The following is a 25,346-nucleotide window of genomic DNA, read 5'->3' as shown; positions in this document are numbered from 1 at the left end:
TTAACAAATAACTGATTCACTTTTAGAACGGAATGCTCTATAAACTGCAAACGCATGTGATCACTGTATGAAAGGACAACGACCGTCGCAGAGGCGACGACATGCCGGCCGAATCCACGGGGAATTGCGGCGTGTGCGGACCTTGGCATCGTTCTCGCGCCTTTTGTTGGCTTTCATCGCGCTGTCCGCGTTTCCCTAAAGGGGACCAATGTCGCGATAAGTGGAGCAAGCGCCCGACGACCTTCACGGCGACGACATGGGGCCGCGCGTGAGCCAGCATGTGACGCGGGGCACGTCGGCACCATTAGCCACGGCCGCAGCGCGGCTCACTCCAGCACCTGGCGCGTGCCATGCGCAGCTGACCGCGCTCTTACGGCGCCATCGAGATCACTCGCTTCTAGATATCAGCCTGCCCGAGAAATAAAAAACAGAACTCGCGCTTTCCGTCGGCGTTGGCTTAGGAAAGAATCCTGCGAGGAAATTCAAACCAGTAATGGAGGAATGTAAGATTACTCTCACTCGCGCCTAATACTTGCGCGATATTTGTTCTTCGAGGTTAAAATGAAGCCAGCACGTGACTCGAGGTTACAAATACAGGGCGCCGCACTTGACGTTATCCTGAGAAACGGGCGAGAACAGAATCGGAGCACTACAGATAGTAAGGCAATAAATTGAGTGCATGTTTCCTTTGTTAGTGGCTTTACTCGCCACACTTCCGCTTTTTTTATCGCAGTACAAAAGAGAGAAAATCCGTCCAAGGTACCATCCTCTTCCACGCCGGATAGCGACTGGCATAACAGCTTGGGTCCGGCAATAGCAAAGCAACGCTGCGAGAAGCGCAGGGTTTTCAAAGCAGGCGGTGGACAATGACAGAAGACATCCGACCTTACTCGTCTTATGCAGAGCACGGAAAGCCTCAAAGAGAGTACAGTCATCCCGAGCATGGCAACATTTCTGCCTCTGGAAGTTCAACAACTTTGTAAATTCAATATATTGCGTTCCTTCGGCACAGAAAAAATTCCTAACAAACAGAGGTGGAAGGCAAGAATATGCATGTAAATTAATAAGGTAAGCTATTAGGGTAAATCTGTCAGGTTAAACTAAGCGATATTATCAGCTTGGCAGCAGCCTTGCTCGAGTCCAACTTACACGTAGCGCGCCACTTTTATTTTCACAGCCAAAACTAAAGTTTCGTACGGTGCCATGCATATAAGCGCTATTCTTTTCCCGTGAACGAGACGGTTCTCTTAAAGCGTGGCAATGACAGTTACAGTGTATCTCTTTTATGCCCACAAAAAATTAACTGTGTCGTCCTGAATGCAAACAGTAAAAAGAAATCAATTCATTTTCCACTACTGCTGAAGTATAGCTGTTTTATATCTACCTTACGATTACTAGGCTCGCAGGCACTGTGTCAGGACATTCTTCTAACGTAATACTGCGTTCAAAATGAATGGTGATAGCTGGCGCAGCATGCAGATAATAAATACAGCTTGTAATGTCTTTGCAATGCATGGCGAAATATTAAAAGAACTGTCGCTTGTACAAAGCGCCTCACCTTGCGAGGCGTTCAAAATGCCATCTTACAGTGAACGGTTACACATGGTTCGCTTCCCGGTTTTCATGTAACATAATTTTTTGTCTCGTGTTTCGCCACACGAGTGAAACAAAGCGTTAATTAAGGGTTTCTTTTTTCTGAAAGATAAAATGCAAATGCTTATATGTACTGAGTCATTCGTAAACGTTTTCAATGCTCTCACAAAAAGTGGCTGGAAGAAAAGTGAATTAAAGCTTGCTAGAACCTCTTGGGCTTGTTATGAAAACCCGTAAAGGTAGTGAAGTTGTTCACATAACTGTGAAGCTTATAGTTGAAGTTCAACATGAAAAACAGGCCTTCTAGAGCCAGAGCACTGCAGGACGCTGCGTCATTGTCATGCCATCAAAATGTCTGTTGTTACTACTGGTCCCTGGAACATTACCATAACTGATTGCAAAAGCCGCTCAAAGTGGACACATTTGACGTAATAAACAACTCCCACACGAATGAACGGTGCTTCTGTTCCATGGTACGCGACTTCATTGCAGCATGTCGTTTTTCTTCTTTTTCATTACTATCGGTTCTGCGCCGAACACCCTTTACTTAACACGTATCATTTCTCCTCAAAAACGAAAGAGCTGGGCAGCCCGCATCGGGAAAGACCACTTGACTCCGCAGTAGGCATACTGATCCGCACAACGTTCCAAGATCGACCAGTTCTCCAAACAGCGTGTTTTTCCAGTGTAGAGTGTGGCGAGCCCAGCGCGAATCCCGCTGTCTGCGCGACGCCGTCAAGCGTGGCTCCCCTCCCCATGTGCCTCGCCACTCCCCCTATGGCCTGCGGACACGGCCACGTGCTCGTCCAGTCGACGACGCAGTGCGTGTCCTCCGGCGAAGCACGTCATCGACACGGTCCGCCAGGTGCGCGGACGCCAGTTGGACGCCGTGTCCCGACCGCTGCCCGTGGGCCAATGGCGCACTAGCCGTGGGTTGGGAGGGGAGCAGGGTCGGCAGCGAGGAAAAGCACCGTCCAAGACACGAGACGGACTGCAGCTGCCCGTCTTCAGCGTCGTAAGGATGGCGTCTTTCAGGAGTAGGACACCCAGGTATCGTGTCACGAAGCCGGTGAGTATGATACTGAGCGTTTTTGGCGAGTAATAATGGATTCGTGGGAGAACGACATGCTGCTGTGTAAAGTGTTAGTGGTGAAAAGAACATTTACGTAGAATCCAGACGTAGATTTAGCGATTCCTTTCATTGCTGCACCACGGTAGAAGATGCAGTTCCTCTGAACAAAATTGTTATTCTCCGCATATAACGGTTGGGGAACGGCCTGAAACGACAGAGCTTCACCGACTTGTGAATAAAAAACTGGTCTACTAGCCCAGAAGTGCTATGCACCACCAGTGTTACAGCATAAAATTAGGCCGTCAGAACTTCTGGGAGTATGCCAACATCACGCTGTCTAATGGATGTCTTCCTGCATGCCGAACAGCATTCCTATTCTTGCGTTGTGTATGCACAGCCCATTCTGTGTTTTTCCCGTGTGTAAGCATGTACAGTTCACTCTGTCAGCAATATTGGCATTATTTTTGAAAATTTATGAACAAGAATGAAAGCCCATCCTGTCGGCACGTCACTTTACTGACACACCGTCTAAGTTGGCTTTCGGCCAAAAAAAAAACTTTATTCCGCGCAATCCCCGAACAAGAATGCTCTCGACATACCAGCAGATTGGTCATACGGCCACCGAATGGTGCACTTCCAGTTACGGTAAATAAACACCGTAAGGCGTAAACTCATAAGAGAAGGCAGAAAGCATGCGTGATATCCTTATTCGCCCGCGGCCCTCTCTCGGGGATCCCAGCAGTCACAGTCCAGCATCACAGCGATAGTCGTAGACGGGACTTCGTCCGATGCAAAGTCGCCACCTGAAACTCCCGGAAAATATCGTCCGAGTGGGCGCCAGATATGAGGGACATAGGCGACGGTAGGGAGCGCATTTAGGGAGACGGGGCTGAGCAGCGGCACAGCTACGCACCTCACTCCTTTTACCCTGGACGGGGCCCGAAAGTGTGACAGTTGATTTCTTGAGCAGTTTAAACATGGCTCAAGCTCTTTCTCGGACTGTCATTCCCGAGCACAGCCCCGCAGTGCTGTTCGCTATGTTACGAGAATAACAAAGCCCATACGTGTCGGCGGACTCAAGTCAGCCTTAGGTGCACGTGAGAGAGAGCAGGACCGTTTGCTCTCTTCTGTTACATTCGGCTTATTTTGTTCACTCATAGCCTTTCCGTCGCAAATCGAAATTTTCTGGTGGAAAAACTAGGTGAAAATATTTATTGCCCGTCATACATGATTAAAATCATATGCTATTTCGAAGACACTCGCCACTGAAGCCCTTTTCATTTCTCACTGCTCCCACATTTACTCTTTTCCAACTCCGAATGTTTCAATAGCAGAATTGCATCTCTTTTACGAGAATATGCTGCAGCAGCAACGATTTCTTACTTTGCTTGCCAACGCATGAAATATTTCTCCAAACAGTCATATTGGCAACGCGTCCTTCAACACAGTGAATAGACAACTTTTGACTCCCATATCAGTTTCTTCCTGGTTTCTAGTGTGAAATGCATCTTCAGAAAAATATATGTGATCCCACGACACCTCGAGCACATATTCGACAAATGTCAATGTTGCAGTGCTGCAGTTTCCTGCCACTGCGACGCACTGTGCAGAATTTTGAACATGCCTGCCGAAAATTAAGTTTGCTTTTCATATTGAAAACCTCAATCTTCCTTAGGCCTGTGTGTTATACTAGGCAAAAAACTATGTTTATATAAAATTGGCGAGTGACATCTGAAAAAGTTACAAACGTCTCGCTTCAAGTGGAAAAAATGCTTGCAGACTTGAAAAGCGCGAACTTCTGTTTTATATATACATTAAAAAAACAAGAACTGCTCAAAAAACAACAGGGCGTGAGAGCAGCAGCACACAGGGCGGACTAAGGTTTTCGCACACGCGAGGGAAAAGAAAGGACGCGAAATTCTTGAAACCTCGGAAATCGCGAGATTAGGGCCTGAATATATGTTAGCAAGGCGTCCACACACTTGTATCGCAAAGTGTTGAAATATCTCATGTTGATATTATTACACTTATTCGCTTTGTGTGGTTGGTGCGCATGCGCATTGTTGTTGAAGGAAGGAGGAATTGGTGCAATAAGCCAGTTGTTAGTCTACGCTCCTTCCATGTGCTTCTTATCTCTTGTCCCGTCCCTTCTTGCGCAGTTCTTGTTCTTATAATGGCGTACCAACTAGCCCCTCACCGCACTCTTCCGGATTTAATACCTAAAACACTTACACATGTATAAGAAAAGCAACAACGGCTTGAGATGCACGCGATATGCTTATGACGAAATATTCACTGAGTGGAAAACGTGATAAAGTTACGTTGCCAGCCAGGTGCCATCGTCCGCCGAAGAGCACAAGACGTTCTACTTGGTCTCACGTCCGCTGCAACCGCTCTGCGTCATCCGCTACAAGGAACCATTTTCCACGAATGAGTGCAATTCATTCCTAACGTTTCAGATATGTCGAATGAAATGCCACATTTTATATGGCACATCAAAAATTTACTGAAGAGATAACATTACAAATGCATGATTGCACTTGCAGTATAGCACGCTATCAGCAACAGCAACCTAACCACGCCCAGTGTAGGACAAAAGCCTCTGCCATATCTCTCTACTTAAGCTTTCCGTGTACCGACTGGGGCCGCCTTATCGGTGCAAACCTCATAATCTCATCCGCCCACCTAACTTTCTGCCGGCCCCTGCTGCGCTTGCCTTCTCTTGAAATCCACTCCATTACCCTTAAGGACAAGCGGCTATCTTGCCTTCCCATTGTATGCACTGCCGAAGCCTATTTCTTCCTCTTCTACTAGAATAACATTAACGCGCACTTGTGCCCTCACCCACTCTGCTCTCTTATTGTTACACCTACCATTTCCTTTCCATAGCTCGATGCGTTTCCCTTAGCCGAGTCCTTTTCGTTAGCCTCCACGTTTCAGCGCCACGCATGAGTACCCGTAAGATACAGCTGTTGTATACTTTTCTCTTGAGGGACATTGGTAAACTTCCATTCATGATCTGAGAGGACCTGCCATATGCGCTCCACCCCATCTTTATTATCCATGTTATTCCACTCTAGTGGCCCGCACCTGCGGTGATTACCTGCTCTAAGTAGATGTATTCGCTCAAATTTCTGAACGCTTCACTGCCTCTTCTAAACTGCTGTACTCTTCTGAAACTGTGGAACAATCATTTAGTCTTCTGCATATTATGACACGCCTCCAGATGCAAAAAAAAGAAACTTTCACTTGAATTTTAGCGGTTATATTTGTGCCACCTGTTCTACACATTAGGCTGATCTGAACGCCGACCGATCACTCAAGACGAAAACTCTTTCCGGGGAACCTGCATACACGGGAAGCAGACTAAGTGCTGCCTCTTCTCGAAATTCCCTCCAGTGTATGTTTTTTCTACGGGTCCGTCTTTCGTCAACACTGCGTTCAAAGGTTACGACATCTGTATACGTAGAGTACCTAATGACAGTTTTTCGCCTGATAACTATCTTTAAAGTTAGCTATAAATCAACTCTATCTCCTTCAAAACAGCCCCTTGAGAAGTGATAAAGCGCTTAAGTTGTGTCCAGTTTTCATCGTAGTACTGGAAGGCAAAAACCTGAACGGCTTGAACTTGCTCGGTTACAGCCAGTTTCATATTTTTAGTCGTGCCAAAATAATGCCTTCCGAAGTGTTGTTTCTGCCTAGGGAGGCGAAAGTGGTCGCACTGCCTCCTGTCTGGCGAATACAGCTGTTGAAGGACCACAAGGAAATTTCTTCTCGTAAAAGCTTTGTAATCAAAAGCGCCCTGTTACAAGACGCATTGTTCCAGTGCAGCATCCAGGGTTCTTTGATGTTCGGCCTAACGCGACCAACATGTATGTGAAGCCTTTCAAGAACCTGACGGTAATAAAGCTGACTAACAGTCTATCCTATAGGCACGAATTCTTGATGCACGATTCCACTGCTGTAAAACAAAGCAAATCAGCATGAGTGCGATCTTGGAATTGAATTGCTCTTTCTCGCTTTTTTCGACCGTGTGTTCGCAGTGTGCGCCGCTCATGCGTGTGTCCCTTTTTGTGTGCCACAGTTCGTCACTATGGCTTTTTATATTTCTGGATCATACTGAAATATATGTTTCACCACCAGTAACGACGTTTGTGTAAAAAATCCGATGAAAAATGAAGCACAAGAATATTATAAGCTATTATAACACATTTCATCACGACTACAGAGTGAACCCTGGTCAGTTTATTCTTTTAGCGGCTTGGCCATCGTAATTTTTGCTTTGTTCTGTTTCCCAGCTCACCATGCAAGAAATTTTGTGTCAGTAAATGCTGTGTAAGGTCTCTGACTGCTTCGCTCTTAGCTCTCCAGCAGCCCGGTAACTGCACTCTCCTGGCCGCTAAGCGGTCATGCCTGTGGCTACTGGCACCTTAGTCTTGAATACCCGCAACTTCTCCTGAGCAAACTTCGCCTTTTTTGATTATCGTAGCACTGGCCATATGCCTGCACTTGACTACTCCAACGCGGGTCCCTGAAGGCCTCAGTTTTCAATGTAGGATGAATCATTAGCTCTGTAATGTCTCCGCATATTGCGTCTGTGTCAACAGTATCAGAAGCACCTAAAATACTTCTGTAATCAGGTTGTGGTAGCTTCGTAATGGCTGCAGAAACATGGTTCTATGTTTTTAGCTGCCAAATATTGTTTCGAAGAGTTGCATCCTTTTCTTGTATGCAGCTGTTGACATAACTGTGCTCCAATATTGTGTTTTAGCGCAACGGCAGAGGCCTTCCTTAATTTTCGTTGGGCAAAAACAATTTTTTTATTCGTACAAGCAGAGAGTTTAAAAGGCTGTTCTTCTCGATATAAATATAAAGGAAGCCAACAGCCATCAAAACCAAAGAATGCAAAAGGGCATATTTTTTTTTTAATTTGGGATAATGATAAGTGACCCGCCGCGGTGGCTCAGTGGTTAGGGCGCTCGACTACTGATCCGGAGTTCCCGGGTTCGAACCCGACCGCGGCGGCTGCGTTTTTATGGAGGAAAAACGCTAAGGCGCCCGTGTGCTGTGCGATGTCAGTGCACGTTAAAGATCCCCAGGTGGTCGAAATAATTCCGGAGCCCTCCACTACGGAACCTATTATCCTTTCTTCTTTCACTCCCTCCTTTATCCCGTCCCTTACGGCGCGGTTCATGTGTCCAATGATATATGAGACAGATACTGCGCCATTTCCTTTCCCCAAAAACCAATTATTATTATTATAATGATAAGTCGGAACTCAACAGATTAATAGATCACATTAATAAGTTAAGTCCCCTAAGTTTGTCAAGACTGGTTGGCCATTACCGCTCACCGCATACCATTCTTTCAAATTCCAGGGTGTTCAAAGCACCCCTGGCGCGAAAATGTCGCCTTCTTGTATAAGCATGCACTATCAGGGACAAAAGTCGTTTTCCCATCGCCTGCAGCTGAAGTCATCGCCTACGGCAGCAGAGCTGCACGGTATTAAAGAAACCGTCTCCTATATCTCGCGCCGAAGCCCTGGCGTTGGGTAGTCTTCATGGACTCCAAAACAGCGCTACAATCTCTGTTCAGCATATGAAAGAAAAATGATCACCGGCCAGTTTCTTTCGAGATTAATTACCTGCACCACCAGGCCACGGCCGCAGGTCACTCTATTACATTTAAGTGGATTCCAGCTCACTGTGGAATCGCAGCGAACGAAAAAGCGGATGAAGCAGCCCGCAGAGGTTGTCAGCAGCAGAATTACAAGTTGATTTACTTCACGAAGTGTGAGGCATTCCAACTAGCTAAAAAAGGCGTTTACGAAGGAGAAAAAAGACGGCTGTGGAGCACGCCAAAAAATTATCACCAATTTCTGCTCTCCATTGATCCACAACTCATATCATGACAGTCACCCAAGCTAATTCGCCATTTGGAAGCTCTTTATCATCGACATTGTCTAAAAGCTGCATTTACGACCGCCTTTCAGTTCCGTTTAGGTGAAGCGAACACTCCGTGTTGCGAAAAATGTGGCTTAGCAGAAACAGTGGAAAATATTTCGTTATAATGCTCAGCGTATGCTGAGGAGTGTGCACATTATGAACATCTTTTGGAATCACTCATTCAAATGCCTCTAGCACTTGGCTGCGTATTAGGACCCTTAGCCCGCCATAGGCAGCAGAGGCGCGCTATGAACTTTTCACTTGATTATTTATATGACATTGATATTCTAGACAAACGCTCTCCGTTCAGCACTCGCACTGCGCATTCCCTATGCAGTGAACTCTGTCATCGCATTTCGTACACCTCCCTCATTCCATCTTTCTCTCCCCGAATCCCTTCCCCGCGCTGAGTAGCAAGTCAGCGAGTTTAAACCGGCTGAATTCTCTGTTTTTCGATTGAAAAGCTTCTTCCTCTCCACTGATCGACTCCTGCAAGTTCCGAACCGTGCCGTACTGCCTGGCGATGCACTCCTGGTGTCAAGGATGGCGCACTGACCAGGAGTGCATCGTCAGGCGGCGCCCGCATGCGTTGCGGCACGGTTCGGAACATGGAGGGGTGGATCAGTTGCTTTTGTCCCCGGTAGTACCTTTACCAAACAAAGCCTGTCTTCGAAAGGAAGCTCAACGCTGCTTTCTATGAGCATTCCAACTTTGAAGCTCTTCCTTCACAAGATCGCAGGTATATGAATATTTATTGGTTTTGTTTGGCCAGTACAGAGACTGCAAACAAGGGAGAGCAAGCTAAAGGCGCCTAGTAGCGCCTGACAGAGGCCTGCCCTCCCCATGTAAAAAAAAAACAAATAAAGTGGCGCTTGGCAATGGTACAAAATTTCCATAAGTAACAGAAACTAGAAAAGCAGCGGATATATTGACAACGAAACAGAAATCAGTCATGCATAGAGCTAAGCACAACAAAACTAAGAGCAAAACATAACAAAGACAAAAACTGATTAGGTAAAAACACACCACAACTAGCTATAACAAAAATATTCATGAACAGATTTCCTAAATCTGACCTCAGACATATTTTGTACTGACAATTCTGTTAAGTATGGATAGGTGTTTAATGTATGAGGAATTATGTGAGTTAGTTTCTGGAACCCATAGTTTGTACGGGATTTTGATGCATGGTATTGAGGGTGCCTTAGACTGTAAGCTGTTTGGGCAATTAAATATGTGCTCTCGAAAGTCTGCCAGTTTGCTTTCATAAGGTTTCTGATATAAACAGCAAGCTTCTTGTGGTAAGCGGCCATGATGGTTAGCAGTCTATGGTTGAGGAAGGAAGGACCCGTGCTCTCACTGTAATGTAAATTATCAATCGCTCGTACAGCTCTTTTTTGTAAAGTAAGTACTTTCACAAGATTGGTTGAGGCAGTCGTTCCCCAGATCAACAAACAATATTGTACATGCGAAAAGACTAGAGAGAAATAAATTTGTAGTTTGAATTTTCGAGGCAGTATTGTGCGAAATTTATTTAGGATACCAACAGAGCGAGCCATTTTAGTGCAAACGTAGTTTACATGATCTGTCCAGAGTAAGTGTTCTTCAAAAATGACTCCAAGGAACATTGTAGAGCTGACACGGGTTATAGGAGCTTGTTCGAAGTGAATTTGGAAGTTGTTCGGAACTTCCTTATTTTTGGCTCTAAACAGTATGTACTTTGTTTTCCTGACATTAAGTTCTAACCTATTTGATTTTAACCAAACAGACAATTGGGATAACCAACTATTGGAGGCTGCTTGCAAAATATTACTATCTTGCCCTGAAAAAAATACGTTAGTATCGTCTGCATAGATTATAATGTTGTCTGCTGGACGAAGGTTGACGATATCATTAATATATAATAAGAACAACGTTGGTCCTAGAACGGAGCCCTAGTGGCACACCAGACACAATCTGACCAATCCCAGATGAAATACCGTTAATGATAGTTGTTTGAGATCGGTTGTCAAGGTAGCTAGCAAATAAGGTTAAAGGAACGCCTCGTATTCCATAACACTGCATTTTTTCAAGCAATATCTTATGGTTAACCGAGTCAAACGCTTTCCTCATATCAAGGAATATGCCGACTGTTAGCAGTTTATTTTCTATGTTTCCAATTAGCTTTTCTTTGATTTCCAGTAAGGCGGCCTCAGTTGTTTTTTTTTTTTGAAATCCGTACTGTTGCTTGGAGATGACATGGTTTTTGTCGAGATATTGAGAAAGACGTGTGTTGATTGCAAGTTCCGCAATCTTAGAGAAAACTGAAAGAATGGAGATCGGCCGATAATTATTTAAATCATTAATGTCACCTCCTTTATGACTGGCAGTGACACGAGCTATTTTCAACTGATGTGGAAATGTGCCTGTCGTGAACATTAGGTTGACTATATGTGCTAATGGTATCGCAATGACATCTGCTACTTTCTTGATCGGGACTGGAGCTATGCCATCTACACCTGGAGCACTATTACTGCGTAAGGAATGAATAATGGTAATTATTTCTGAGTCAATGCATGGTAACAAAAACATGGAATTACTTTGTTTACTGGTTATATAGACTGAGGCATCTTGATGTGGACCATCAGTTGATTTTCGTGGAAAAACAGATAAGAAATGCCCATTAAATTCATTCGCTAGGTCAGCGCCATCATAGTTCGCACCATGAATGTGGAGTGAGACGGGTGCGTTGGTTCTGTTTTTACCTAGAAGATCGTTAAGTGTATTCCATGTTCCCTTCGAGCCATCAGACATGGAGAACTTTCTCGCGTAATAATCACTTCTTGCTTTTTTAATGTCAGCGCCTAACTTATTGCGGAACGTTTTGAATTGACGGAGAATGTCAGTGTCTCTTGTTCTCACAAAACGAGAAAAAAGTCTGTTCTTTTCCAGTATGCGGTCATATAGTTGTTTTGAAATCCACGGCTTTCTTGATTTTCTATGAGTTCTGTGCGTTGCTTGCGGAAATGCAGTATTATAGTGTTCTTGAATAGTAGATATAAAATTTGTGTACGATTGGCATGCATCCTCCTATCTTAAAATATTACTCCATTCTGTGCTAGCACAAAGACGTCGAAACTCTGCTAAGCTGTTTTCATCAATTCTTCTAAATGTAGAAGTTTCCGGTTTACTCCTGTGTTGTTTTGGTTGACTCGGAACTATACAGAATATAGGCATATGGTCACTAATGCTTAATGTCAAAACGCCAGCCGGGACAACACTAGTGCAAATATTCGTAAAGCACACATCAATAAGCGTTTCAGAGTTATCAGTAACTCGTGTTGGTGAAAAAATTAAGTTCACAAATCCATAGCTGTTGTACAAATCTAGCAGATTTCTCGTAACGGACGTTTGACCCAGAATATCAACATTTATATCACCAAGAAAAACCACTCCATAATTATTAAGAGAGACATATTCCAAAGTTTTTTCAACAAAGTTACAAAACGCAGATACCGAACCTGAAGGCGCTCTGTATATACCTATAACAACAATTTTTCCGCAGCACAAAGACAAAGCTTCTACATCTTCATTCATTTCACAGCATTCAGGTAAACAGTGATAGCCGATTTCATTCCTCAAATAAATTGATAAGCCCCCTCCTCTTTTCTGTTGTCGAGCCAAAGATACGCATTTATAATTATCAATGTTACGAGCATCATTATCATTGCTAAACCAGGTTTCAGAAAATACTAATACATCCCACTTTAACCTCAAAGTTGACAGCAAGACAACCATTTCATCTATTTTGTTTTGCAGACTTCGTGCGTTTAAATGAAAAAAAAAACTGAGAGAATTGTTGAGAGACTTTCCAGAATTCAGCATGTACTTATTGAAAGAATCAATATCAAAATAGGTCATGATAGGTTTCTTTTTTCCCGCAGAAGATCAGCGCGCATGAAAACCTAAGGCTACCGAATGTTTACCAAGTCGTCTTCGCAAGCAATGCAGATTGCATTCTCTCCGGTTCTGTTCCTGACAAATATTTTGCCACTTCTCTGCCAGGTATACTGGTAGCCACACTGCTTTGCCTTTGAACGTGCCAGCCACAAGAGTCGCCTGTTGAAGGCTGTCAGGTTGTCAAAAAGGCGTGTGTCAGATTGCTTAGCTTTCAGATCTTTTACTTTTGCTAGCCATTGATCTTTTGTTTTCCGGCTGACAAAGCGGATCAGCACAGGAGGCGTTTTGTCCTCATTTTTCCTGTGAGGAAGTCTGTGCACACCTTCAATTTCACTCTCAGTGACCGGTTCAAGGCTCAAAGACAATGCAAGGTCGTTCACAACAGCTAACACGTTTTCGTTCTCAGTGTATTTCAGACCATGGATCTCAAGATTCTGGCGTCGTCCATACTGTTCAAGGTCATTTATTTGCCTTTTCAATCGACCCACCTCAGCCTCAGATCCCACCGATTCTACGACTTCAAGCCGTTTGTTCAGATTTTGTATTTCCGTATCGTGTCGTTTTTGCGTTTCTAGAAGCTCGTCATACTTGGCTGACATCATCTGCACTGACTGTTCAAGACTTTCTATAACTTCTTTCAAGCTACTTAGAGCGTCGACTTTCTATTTCATCTGCGAGAGAACAGTTAACTTGGCGTTGATTTGCGATAGTTCAGCCTTGTGCTCACATGCCTGTTCATTTTTCGACTTTTCATTCGACTTTCCCCCTCTGGTTCTGACAAGTATGCAAGTCGGACACTTCCAAGTGGCCTTGGAGGCTTTCCCCTTTGTACTTTTTACATAACCTCCAGAACAGTTTCCATTGTGGTAACTGCAACTGCATTCGTCACAAGTGATACACTCGTCGCCATCATCAAGGTTCTCTTTACATGCAATACAAATAGTATTCTCCGGCATTGCACGGGACTACAACAGAGGATATAGTACTAAAGGCAACGAAGTAAGGTGACACTCGCACTACAGAATCATGGCAGCGGCAGCAGCAGCAAAGACGAAAACTATAGGTAGCCTTAACAGTGATAAGTATAAATGCCCACCAACCTGTAAAGTAGACGAACTCGGTCACGGAATGTCGGTACGCCGCCGCTGCCACTGCCAAATTGACTGCAGTGCACTGGAAAACGAACGCCCCCCTGATGAAGCCGATAAGCAGCACACGAAGCTCAATTCAGTGAAGACAGATGGCAGCAGGGGAGAATCCGGCCAGGACTTGAAATACGGTTGCTCTGAACGCTTGGAACAGCGATGTAGCCGATGAGTAGGCTCCGCGGTCGTTTCCAAAGCTCGGGCAGCGCTCCTGTAAAGTAGACGAACTCGGTCACGGAATGTCTGTACGCCGCCGCTGCCACTGCCAAAGTGGCAGATACCTTAAATACAGCACCCTTAAGGAATAACTGGGCAGAACGCGACAAAATTTGCAAATTGTCGGCCTTGCTTAACAATCACAGATATCGAGAAACAAATATCGCCGAATTATATGCTTCCATCCCTGACGTCACGCTCAGCAGGCCAGCTAAAGGGGGAACATAGTGAAATTCAATTGCATGAATTACCCCGCAGGACAACATGAGACAGTGCATGAGGCAAAATGAGACTGCCTTCCAAAATCAAGATATTACTCTTCCTAGCATTGAATACACACGAAGTTGAATTAATGTACCCTGGACAATATTTGCGAGCCTGTTCGCATGAAATACAATGTACCCTGACCGGCCCCGGCCCTGTTTTCTTCCACGGCCTACTACTGTCAGTGCAGTTCCACAGTGGGCTCTGCGTGTATAGTCTGTCTATGCGATGTTATATTTTTCAATTTCGTGCCTTTATCGCAACTTTTCTCTCTTTTTTCAGTGTACAGCTATTGCTCTTCCGCTCAACCCTGTTGAATGGACATGCGATATGGTTCGATTCGAAGCACGTGCATTCAAGTTTTTGAATGTGATAGTATGAGAGACCGATCAGAGAGCTTGCGCCATAACCAGAATTTGTTGTGCAGGTGGCTTTTCTTTTATTTATTACCGGGTTTAGGCATAGCACAACCTTTTCTTGCCAGCAGGACAAAGAAGAAAAGCTTTTATGCACAGAAAATGCGACACTGATGTTCGCAAGGCTTTAGTGGAGTTCCTGCCTCTAATACTTTCTCACATTCTCTGCTGTTATTTGGCGGGCTCCTTTGTGAATAGCAAAACGCTTGACAGCACCGGCGCTGCTTCTGTCTCTCTATAGAGCTTTCTTCATGTTTCTAAGCGTTAGTCGGCATTCATTGTTTTGCTTTTGGATTTCCATACCATCCCAGAGAGCGAAAAAACACAGGCAGAGAAAACAATAAGACCATTATATTTTATTTAGTCTCGGCATAACAGCACAGTCTCACGTTTTGCTCCACCTGTAGGCTGGCGCTGAAATAATTTTAGAATGAATTTTTTGCATAAAATAAGGCCAATATCTAATTCTAATCACTAACCATTTATCCTTCAACGCCCGGGCAGCAGAGCTGCACAATTGTGAACAATGTGGCATGCAGAATTTCGCGCCTTTTCGACCACTTCATGGCTGCAACGGTTCACGTCGCAAATTTTTGCTCGGAATAAAAGCAGGCAATCTTGGCAAATTTAAGCTGAATCGCAGACGGTGAGGTTATACGAGCTAAATAATAATCGCACATTTAACAGTTAAGGAACGCTAAGCATAAAAAAGTTGTGTTTTGCTCCGTGATGTGATTCGCCCCGCTCTCCCTTCCTTCACACTCGTTACAACGGATCGTTTTAGCAGCATTACAGCTGGTTTGAGTGCCTTTTTATATCTTCGAGCAGCAGTCAAGTCGTACAGACATTTTACTTGTGTTTCGAGATAGGTTAATTTATCCAGAAGCTTGCGCCATTTGCTTTAAACTCTGCTGATGCAATTTTTTTTTAAACTAAACAGTTTGCACCCAATGCTTTAACGATCATTTTTCATTCATTTTGGATGGCACACGGTCATTCCATGCAATATGATGAATGAAATACTTGCATTCATTTCATCATAGAGTGTAATAAACACTGGTTCCTTAATGCAGGTACATGCTACTGCTAGAACACCGCAACTTAACACACTGCTCCCATTTTTTTCGTGCCTCATTTCTTGTAGAATGTGACGCTTCAGCCAGTCCTCCTTATGTGACCGCAACGTTTATAAGATTTCCGCTTTCAAAGAAAAGCTTGTTGCTAGAATACAGTCTTGCTTTGTTTGTTTTTCGTCGTATTTCTGCGGGCGAACTTTACTGCCTTCATCCGCGACGCGCGTGGTCTGGTCAAGATGAGTGAGTAAACTTTTATTGAGGAGGAAGGTGAGGTAGACAAGCAGTTACATACAGCTCACCCAGCTTCACATCTAAGTACGAGTTGTTCTGCAGAAAAGACTATTTCTGTGCTTAGCTTTGCTATTGCGACACCACTAGAGATGTCGTCACACCAAAACCCTGCCGAAGTCCGGTGTCACGAAATGCGCTGACAGCCTGCCCTGCCATGACAACCTGCCCTGATGGACCACTTTGTTTGGGGCGAGAGAAGTAACGTGACTATGTGTCGTAAACGCAATCTGCCCACCGAGTGGTGAGCAACCTAGTTTCTAGACACCAACCTAATAGAGAACGAGGTATAAAATATACTCAGAAAAAAAATGTCATATGACTGCTTTCTAATCAATTATATTTAAATAATTCCCATGCTAATGTCCCTTTAATGAACACGATGAATTAAAGGGGAAAAAACACAACCTTATGCGCCTTGGTTTCGGAGACTGTTGTCTACCTCTTTTCTTTTCCCTTGTCTGCTCTACCCCTAAGCATGTCCTATTACTGGCAGTTGTTCCTGATACCCAGACATCTTCTTTGCAAGTTGACTTCATTCTTTGCCAATTTGTTCCTTGATGTTTCAGCATACCTACTCCTTCTCCCTTCCTCTCCGTTGCTGTTCTGTTGCTCCCTTTCCAGACGTAGCCGTCAATAAACGGTGGATCTTCTATAGTCGGGTACAACTTTAGAAGGCAGCGGCATTTGCCCCTCAAAGGCGGATGCACACGAGCCTCATGAGCCGGACGGCCGGTGACCCCGCCGACGGAGAACATGCCTAACATGGCCGCCCTCGCTTCGAACTGGCCGAGTCGCGTCAGCTGTGTGCGTCTCCCTTCGTCAGAGTGAATTCGAATTGTTTGTGGGCGTCTGTCATGCCGCAAATATTATTGCAAGCTTACGGTGCACAACTTGTGCCGCGTGCGTTTGTTCTGAGCCGTGAGGCGACGAAAAAAGGTTACAGTGAACATCGGTGATTGCGCTGCGCTTCGTCTGGAAACAGGATCCCGCTGCGGCACACCGCTGCAAACAAACATCGTGCGTGTTTGTTCTATGGTGTTTTGTTTTGCTCCTAAGTGAAGTTACGACGAGGAGAATTTGCCAAAGTCTGGTACCTACTGTGAGCGGCGGGTGTGTTTGTGTACTGTGCCCCTGCGTTTCACGTCGGACGTGGCGAAGTGATGGAGCAAAACCATTCTCAGGATAAATGAGAAGAGCGTGCGCGGATGAAACCAACCTACGAGTTCCTCGACCGAAAAGATTTGCGGAAGCAACCTCCAACGCAAAGATTTGTTGCTGCCAACTCAGCGCGCAAACGATCGATCGTTGGCAGCAGTATGATAAGATAGCCGAGCGTCTAGCAGGGCGTCGTTCGAGTGTTGTGTAGCACCGTCGATTGAGCACTTTCCACCAGTGCTAACAATCAGTGACTAACACGGGCTGCTTGAGCGAATGTCATTGGATTATTAAAGGCCAGGCGTGTGGGAGCGGTGTTTGTTTCCTTAATGTCAGCCTTAGTACTAATATAAAATTATGAACGATAAACTGGTGCCTTTACAAGGGAGCTTGGCATGAATTCGCGTCTCTGTATGGCTTAGAATTATTCACTCACTGCACGCGCCAGCTGTAGAATGCCTGCTGTGACACAATCGCATATCAGTTGTGCTGCCAGCGCTCGACTTGCTTTCCCACAACACAGCTTTGCACTGCATTTCGATTGTTATGATATGTTGCTACTAAAAAAAATCCAAGGCAGTGAAGGCAACAGAGCCATTATGTACATCAAATAAAAGTACGACAAAGTAGGCACAGCTGCTTGTGAACTGACTCCTAATACCTCTACTCGCGTCTGCATTAAATGTGTGTGCCTGTTTTCTTGCGTGTTTGTTTATATTTGTTATTTCCCCCTTTGTTGCATTTTAAATCTTAGTTTTCGCGCTCGCGTTTGTGTGCATGTGTGTGAATATATGAGTGCTTCTGTGCGTGTATGTGTTTATTATTCCTATTTCTTTCCTTTTATTTTTGTGTTTGTTCTTGTAAGCATGCTGCATCCACCTCTTCCTTTACAATTTCATTAACTCGTCTCATTCAAAGCACCAAGTCCTGTGAATAGCAGGGCTTGCCTCTTCGGTGTCATTAAATCCTTACACTCTTGTCTACCTTGCCTCCTCAGTCTGCCATCTTGCTGTGCTTTCTCCTACTATTCTGACCTTGCGTCTTGTGCTGTTGTCGCAACGTGATTAACCAACTTGCACTAAAGAAACTTCTATCAGCTGGGACGACAGAAACATTGACCGATACAAAATGTTAAAAGCATCACGTGGCTTGCGCAATAACTTCGTCTCTTACCCCTGTTAATGTGTTTATGCATCAGTGCATACGGCAGCTCGCCAGGAGTGCACATGAAAGGGTGCCATATTGTGCAACAGCATCTTGCGATGTTGTTGCATTCAGTCTTAATAAATAGATGGTTTCGCTGCCCGTCACATGTGGGGGTACACATAACATTGTGCAGTGGATTATCATTTCCTGTCTTGACGCTTTCATTATTACAAATGCAGTTTTCTAGTGAATGGAGTCCAGCAAAGCAGTGCTGTGAGAGCTTTTTCAGCTTTCACCATTTATTACCTCACCAATATCACTGTCTCAATCTGGCCGTCATTTTGCCTACGGCTTGTAATGAACAAAGTGACTCACTAAAACACGTTCAACCTTGCTGAGCATTTTTCCGGTACGTAAATATGACCAAAAAAATGCTAGCAAAGTTATTCACGTTAATAATTGTGCTAGCATTCGCGTTAATGCCAGAGTCAGATAAATAAATTAAAAATTGGCTATGACAAGGCTGCGCTTTTCAGTGCATACTGCTAACAGAGCCACAAAGCGTGCTCTGACTACTGTTATTTCAACATGGGGCCCGTCAAACTCGACGATGGCTGCCTGAATGAGCATTTTGGGCCTCAATAAGCTAATGATGCTTTATATTTATTCTCTTATTCTCATTACTTGTGTGAGCCAGATAACCAAAATAAACAATGCAACCACATGAATGTGCTTTGGCGTGCAAGCTGCTAACAGTGGCTGTCAGTTTCGTGTTGACTACTGGTATCGCAGCAGCACTGGCTATTACATGACTGCGATTTCCAGTGCAGACTGCTAACAGAGCTATAAAGCGTGCCTTGAATACTGTTATTTCAACATGGGGCCCGTAAAACTAGATGGTGGCTGCCTGAATGAGCATTTTGAGCCCGCCAAAGATAATCAGAGTTAACAGTTGTGTTTCAATTCAGATATACCAGCATTTAAACATGTTTCTATGCCACTTCTTAAATCGAGCACAATGTGTTCAGGACGCTGCTTATCAGAATTGAGCTTCTATTATAAGGAATACGCCATAAATGGAACTGCTCATTTATTTCAGAGGTCACGTAATGGATGGTTGTCTGTTGCGAACCAACGGGAAAAATTTTGGTAGCCCTAATAAAGGCTGTTCTTTCGTTAAAAGAAGCCGTTATGCTTCGTCGAGTGGCTCAATGCCAAACAGCTCGCAGTCGGAGTCGCTTTCTTCAGTGTCATCTTCACCCAGCTGGATGATGATGGGTTGAATGTGCTCACTCCCAGACGTGTCAAGTCTGAACTTAGCCTCCAAGTCCATCACGTGCTGAATGCTCTTCGCCCAGTCTTCCGCCGCTACATGCTTGATTTTCTCCCTCAATATGGCGTCGACTGTGGACAGCTTGAAGTCTCTGTTGTCCGCAGCGATGCCATTTTTGACCTTGGCCCACACAAGCTCAATGGGATTAAATTCGCAGTGGTACGGCGGGAGCCTGAGTACAATGCAACCGGCGCTTACAGCTGCATTGTCTACGATGTAGCTCAGAAAACGTGACTTTACAGATGCCACCAGCTCAAGCAGCAGCTTCTTTATCATCCTGTCAGCGTAGGTGATCTTCTTGCTTGTGAGCCACTTTTGTATCTTCTCCTTCTTCCAGGCCGTCGTTGGCAATTTCTCTTCTCGCCGGCTATGGTAAGGTGCATTCTCTAAAACAATGACGCTACCAGCTGGCAACTTCTGCAGAACGTCATTAAACCAGCCCTCAAAGCGATTGCCGTCCATTTCCTCGTTGTAGTCGCCTGTCTTTTGACCTCGGAATGCATCCAAGCAGCCGTCGACGAAGCCATCCTCGCTGCCGATGTGCGTGACGATCAGGCGCTGACCTTTCCCAGAAGGTTGTTTTAGACCCGTCGTTAGGCCATTTGCTCGAGCGAACAGGCGTCCGCGCTTCTGCACCACGGTGTCTGTCCACACGATCGACCGAGTGTGTCCCGTCGTCACCCATGTCTCGTCCAGGTAGAAGATCTTTCGGCCTTCCGCTCGGTAGCGCTCCACGTCACGGAGGTAGCGATTCCGCCAATCGGTGATGTCATCCCGGTCGATAAGCAGCGATTTGCGGCTTCTCTTTTCGTGCTTGAAGCCGATCTCGGCAAGCAGGCGACGCACAGTACACCGCCTTAGTGATGGGAGTTCCATACGTTCCGAGAACTCGTTAGTGATCTTCTCGACCGTCGGTATCTCGTTGCGGCGAAAGAAATCGTGCACACATGACCTCAGCGCGCACAACGTGAAGCTGTCAAACTTCGCGCTTCGTCTTCTCCGCATTGCGTGGGCGCTTTCGGGACGGCGTCGTCAGTTTTCCACCCGAAAAATGCGAAGCTTTAACTTCCTCCCTCACCCTGAACACAGTCCTTTCGCTGACACCGAGCATGTCAGCGACAAACTTGCTCGTCTCCTCTACGCTGCGTTCAGGCTCCCTGTTACGCCAAAACGTGTAACAGTGGAGGATCATGTTGCGTGAATCGCTGTTCAGGATGCGGCCGCTCTTGCTCTTGCCGAGGCTCCTTGGTGGTGTGATCATCGATGCGACACAAGGCTCGTTCGGCAACAAAGGCTCGCGCTCCGATGTCACCTCGCTGGGCTCCATGGCGGAAAAGAGGTACGAAATGCCGTGCGCGAACGTGCGTGAACTCACGAGATTGTAGGTTCGCAACCGCAAAAAAAAGAAACAAGTAGCAATTGAAAAATAAGCCTCACACATTAAAAAATAAGCTTCTGAAAACACACAAAAAGTACATATGAATCCTATGCTATTGAGCCAGACTGTTTTGTAATTACACGCCCGGTGCCGTCGATCTCGCTCCGTAGCAGACGACGCACAGCGTTGTAGAAGGCACGGAGTTATTTTTCTCTCGCGATCCGGCATGTGCTGAAGCATTTACATCATGATAGTTTTACTAAACCACTCATCAAGATACACAAATCTTATTTACACAGAGAAATACGCGTTTTAGAAGCAGTCAATTTTTTGAGCGGGACTATTTCTTTAGTCGCAGAGGCAATTGGCTGCTGCGCTTCGGTCATCTGGGCGGGGCCTCTCCTGTCTTCTAAAGTTGTACCCGACTATAGACATCTGATATGTGCCTCGCACAGAGAGTACACAACTATTACATCGTCCTTTAACTGCTGTTCCATTTCTAACCACTTTGCTCTCTATTTACCCCCTTGCATGTTGATGTCACTGATAATGGTGTTATATTTCTTTTTTTTTGTAGTTTTCTTTCTGAAATTTCTATTGGTCATTTCCTTCGACTCAGCCTCCATTATTACGCTTTCTTCTTCGCTTCCACTTACCCGTACATCCGGAGCCACCGTGGACCCCATAAAAAAGCTACTGCCCAGCCCGCCAGGCGCCAGCCGATCTATGCTGCTCTCCGTCCACTAAATTGGGTGGCCTTTTGTGCAAACCCTCTGCCAACGCCTACTCCACGCACTTCCCTGTTTGTTTCTGCCAGTTTAAAGCCTTTCTCCGTCATTAACTTCCTCCCAATTAACAGTCATCACGTCCTTGTCAACCTCTCCGTTCTGTCCTAGCAAGTCTGGTACTGTGCACATCACGATCTGCACTTGCCTCCATATAATAATAATAATAATAATAATTGGTTTTTACGGGAAAGGAAATGGCGCAGTATCTGTCTCATATATCGTTGGACACCTGAACCGCGCCGTAAGGGAAGGGATAAAGGAGGGAGTGAAAGAAGAAAGGAAGAAGAGGTGCCGTAGTGGAGGGCTCCGGAATAATTTCGACCACCTGGGGATCTTTAACGTGCACTGACATCGCACAGCACACGGGCGCCTTAGCGTTTGTCAATTCCTTGAGCTAGGCTCTCCACCGCTTGTGCAGTCACCATTCAGGACATCATTTAGCCCCGCAGCTACCACTGTAAAACCGTGCCCTGCAACTTTCTCAAAAAGTTTGCTTTTCGTCTCTCTCAGCACCGCGTCCATTGTCCTCCCTGGAAAGTCCCAGTTGGTACTCGGCTACCATCCTTTACACCTTCCATTATAGCTCCTTGCACCTCCTCATGTTTGAACACTGGCGATAAACTCCTAGGTATTCTCTCCCTCCCTCCTAACTTCATTTTATCAGTGAGTGACCTTACTTCTAGGATTAACCTTGTTACCTTCTCCTCCCTCGCCTCCATACTTCCTAGCTGCCACCTGTGAATAAGTGTCCCTTTCTAAATCTGTTTGACCTACTGTCCAATCGCTGCTCATAGCAGTGCAGGCCCCATTCACGTGACTCGCGCTGAAATGTCCGCGAATATGGCTTCCGATGGCGACGTCAGTCATTTTTGCTTCCATTTGACCAAGCTGTTCATGCTTTCGCTTCTCTGCCTTCTCTACCTCTAGTTCTCTTTATGCAGCATCCGTACGTGACGCTAGTTTGGTGTCCTCTTGGTCAACCGTGTCCAGGCGGGCGCATAATATGCAACATTTGAACATAAATTCCGCACCTTCGCCCCCCTTTGCTGATTCTAATCGAGTTTCCTTCAAATTCACCGACACCTCATATTCCTTGCATTTAACCTTCATTTGCTTGATCATCTGATCACTACCCGGTTATTGCTATCACAAAATGCACAGAATATGCACCGGCTCATAAAGAAACATTTGCAAACATGTATTCAAGTAGAATTCTGCCTACTGCAAATGTCCTTCACCTAGAAAAGGAAAAAGTTGGCAGATACACTTGACACTAATTACGTGTGAGAAAGCGTAACACTGCCTCCTCACTTTGTGAACGCAGTCACCGCGCGCTGCGGCATTATGTAATCCGATGCCACGCAGCTGGTTATCCGCCGCCGCTACCCACCGCACCTCTTCTGATATGTGCGCTAACTTAGGGAAGGCAGTCGCCGCCCTACCGCGACCCGCCCTCAGCCTTAAGGGCATGGCGCGACAGCTAATGGGTTAATGTCCATATATGCGGAATTGGTCTTTCTCCACTTAACATTCATAGATCCATGGTAGTCCTCATACCACTCCTGGCGCAGTGTCGCCCAGGCATGGCAGACGCTGCCACCGGTGGAATTTGAGCGATCCAGGTTGCTCGCGCCGAGAAACCTGGCACGACCGAGCATTAAATTAACCGCCACCCACGAGGTTATGTGGACGCCATCTTTTATGGGCACCATCGAGTGTCACAACACACACACAGATTATAGCTTATTGGGGGCAAGTAAGCCTTACGCCTTAATAACTACCTTTGTAAAACAACAAATATGCTAATAAAACAATTAGCTCATGCATGAGCGCTGAAAATTCTAGCTGCCGGTACGAATAAACCTTGGTTGCTAGTGTGATGACCCCCATAATGCGCAGGTCCACACGGGACGGAGAGGCAAAGAGACACCGTATGGCTCAGTTTAAACAAACAGGTATATTCAATAATTACACATGATTAAGGTTATACATCAGAGGCTGGGGCGTCCGAGCTTACGTGCCGACGACTTCATGGGGGCGATGGAGTGGCTCCGGAGTTGGGCTCGAGCGGTTGCTGGCAGAAGCTGCACGCCGTCGGGCTTCGGCGCTGAAGGCTCTCTTGGCGAACGATGTCGTCCTGAGCGTGTATGCAGTAGAATTTCAGTAGTCGTCCGTTTCTTCGAGGATGGTTCACAAACCCTCCCTCTAGTGTCGTTCGGCTTGGAAGATGAACAGGAGGCGAGCTTGTAGATGATGACAGCAGAGCATAATTTTACAACATACATATACAGAGAGTTAAACTGGAAAAAGCAGAACTGAATTTTCAAAAGAACAAACTTTGCACTACTTTACTCATCGACCGGGCAGGTTAGTGCCTAAGTAGCATCACATTACATGCTAAGCATGGAGCCCCAGCTCAGACTGGACTGCATCCGTTTACATGTGCTTTTAAGCACTTGATTAACAAAGGACTAAGGGCGGTCATTTCCAGTGGCCCGCCCAAAGCATCAATTCTCCAATCTAAAATAACATGCGAGATGGGGACAACCCCCTTGGGTTGGGCTTAGCCTCGAACCCAGAGTCTGTTAACAATACAAACTAAATAAACAACAAAAACGCCACCACTCTCTCTCAAGTGAGAGTATACACAGGCTCTCTCTTCGGAGCTAATTCACTAGCGCCTGTCTTTCCACATTCTTGGCGAGTACTGCCTGTCCGCCATGACAGGTGTCCGTCACGGCCCTTCTGGGAAGCTGTGGGTGCCTTCCCGGCGATAGCCCACGACAAAGGGGGGGGAGGGAAAGAATGTTGTCTTCGCGGCAGCGCATAGCGTCGGCTGTGGTACGGCGCGCTCTGGCCGGCTGACAGCTCCCTTGTCCTGGAATGTGCCCGGAAATTGGGGAGGACAAAGCCTGTTTCCCCGGGGCGGCGGCGGGTCCGGTTGTTCTGGTCGTCACTCAAAGAGTATGGCTGGGTAATTGATGATGCCGCTGTCACGGGTCTCCGTCCACGCCGCGCCGTCGAACGTGGATCCCCGCAGCACACACGGAATGTCACACTAGGACACTGAACTAAATTCTGCTCTATAGCCTGCACCTACCTAACTAGCCTCAATCTAAATGCACCTTAATGTCCAAATATTAAAGGAAAGAACTTTGTCGCTGTCACGTCGCTCGCGCAGTCGTCCGTCCGTCCAGTCCCGGTCGCTACGTGCCGAAACATGCGTCCGCACCGCTCGGCTGTCAAGCTGTGCATGGAATCAAGCCAATGCCAGACCCGAGCGCCGCCTATCAGATGCTCCACCAAGCTTTTTAAAGCGACAGGTTTACGAGCCTTGTCCAGCCAAAGTTATTTGCGCGGTACATTTGGCCATCAAGTGGAGGACTAGCAATGTGTCAGCCACGAAACTCGCCGCCACTGCGCCGACCGCCGCCTCGCCAGCTGTGTCCACGTGGCTATAACCACGTGACTCGCCATTCGCCTGAGAGGGTGACGGCGCCGCTCTCGCGTGCATGCACACTGCCGCCTCGCAGTTTTGGCCGGGGCCGTCTACGCCGTCGGGACGGTCTCGTACACGATAGGCTAAGGC

At 46.0% G+C, this 25,346-nt stretch overlaps 1 protein-coding gene across 1 annotated transcript in view; it reads left to right on the top strand.

Moving 5' to 3' along the window:
- Positions 1-2,540: 2,540 nt before the first annotated feature.
- LOC144122930 (uncharacterized) overlaps positions 2,541-25,346 on the top strand; it is a 63,580-nt gene continuing 40,774 nt past the window's right edge. The window contains exon 1 of the mRNA XM_077655886.1: positions 2,541-2,662. Within this exon, the coding sequence (XP_077512012.1) occupies positions 2,615-2,662 (48 nt within the window). The 5' untranslated portion in view covers positions 2,541-2,614. The remainder of the gene's footprint in view (positions 2,663-25,346) is intronic.

This window comes from Amblyomma americanum, chromosome 3 (assembly GCF_052857255.1).
Source record: "Amblyomma americanum isolate KBUSLIRL-KWMA chromosome 3, ASM5285725v1, whole genome shotgun sequence".
Classification (NCBI taxonomy): Eukaryota; Metazoa; Arthropoda; class Arachnida; order Ixodida; family Ixodidae; genus Amblyomma; species Amblyomma americanum.
The sequence above is the reverse complement of the archived record's forward strand: the minus strand, read 5'-3'. Positions and strand labels throughout refer to the sequence as shown.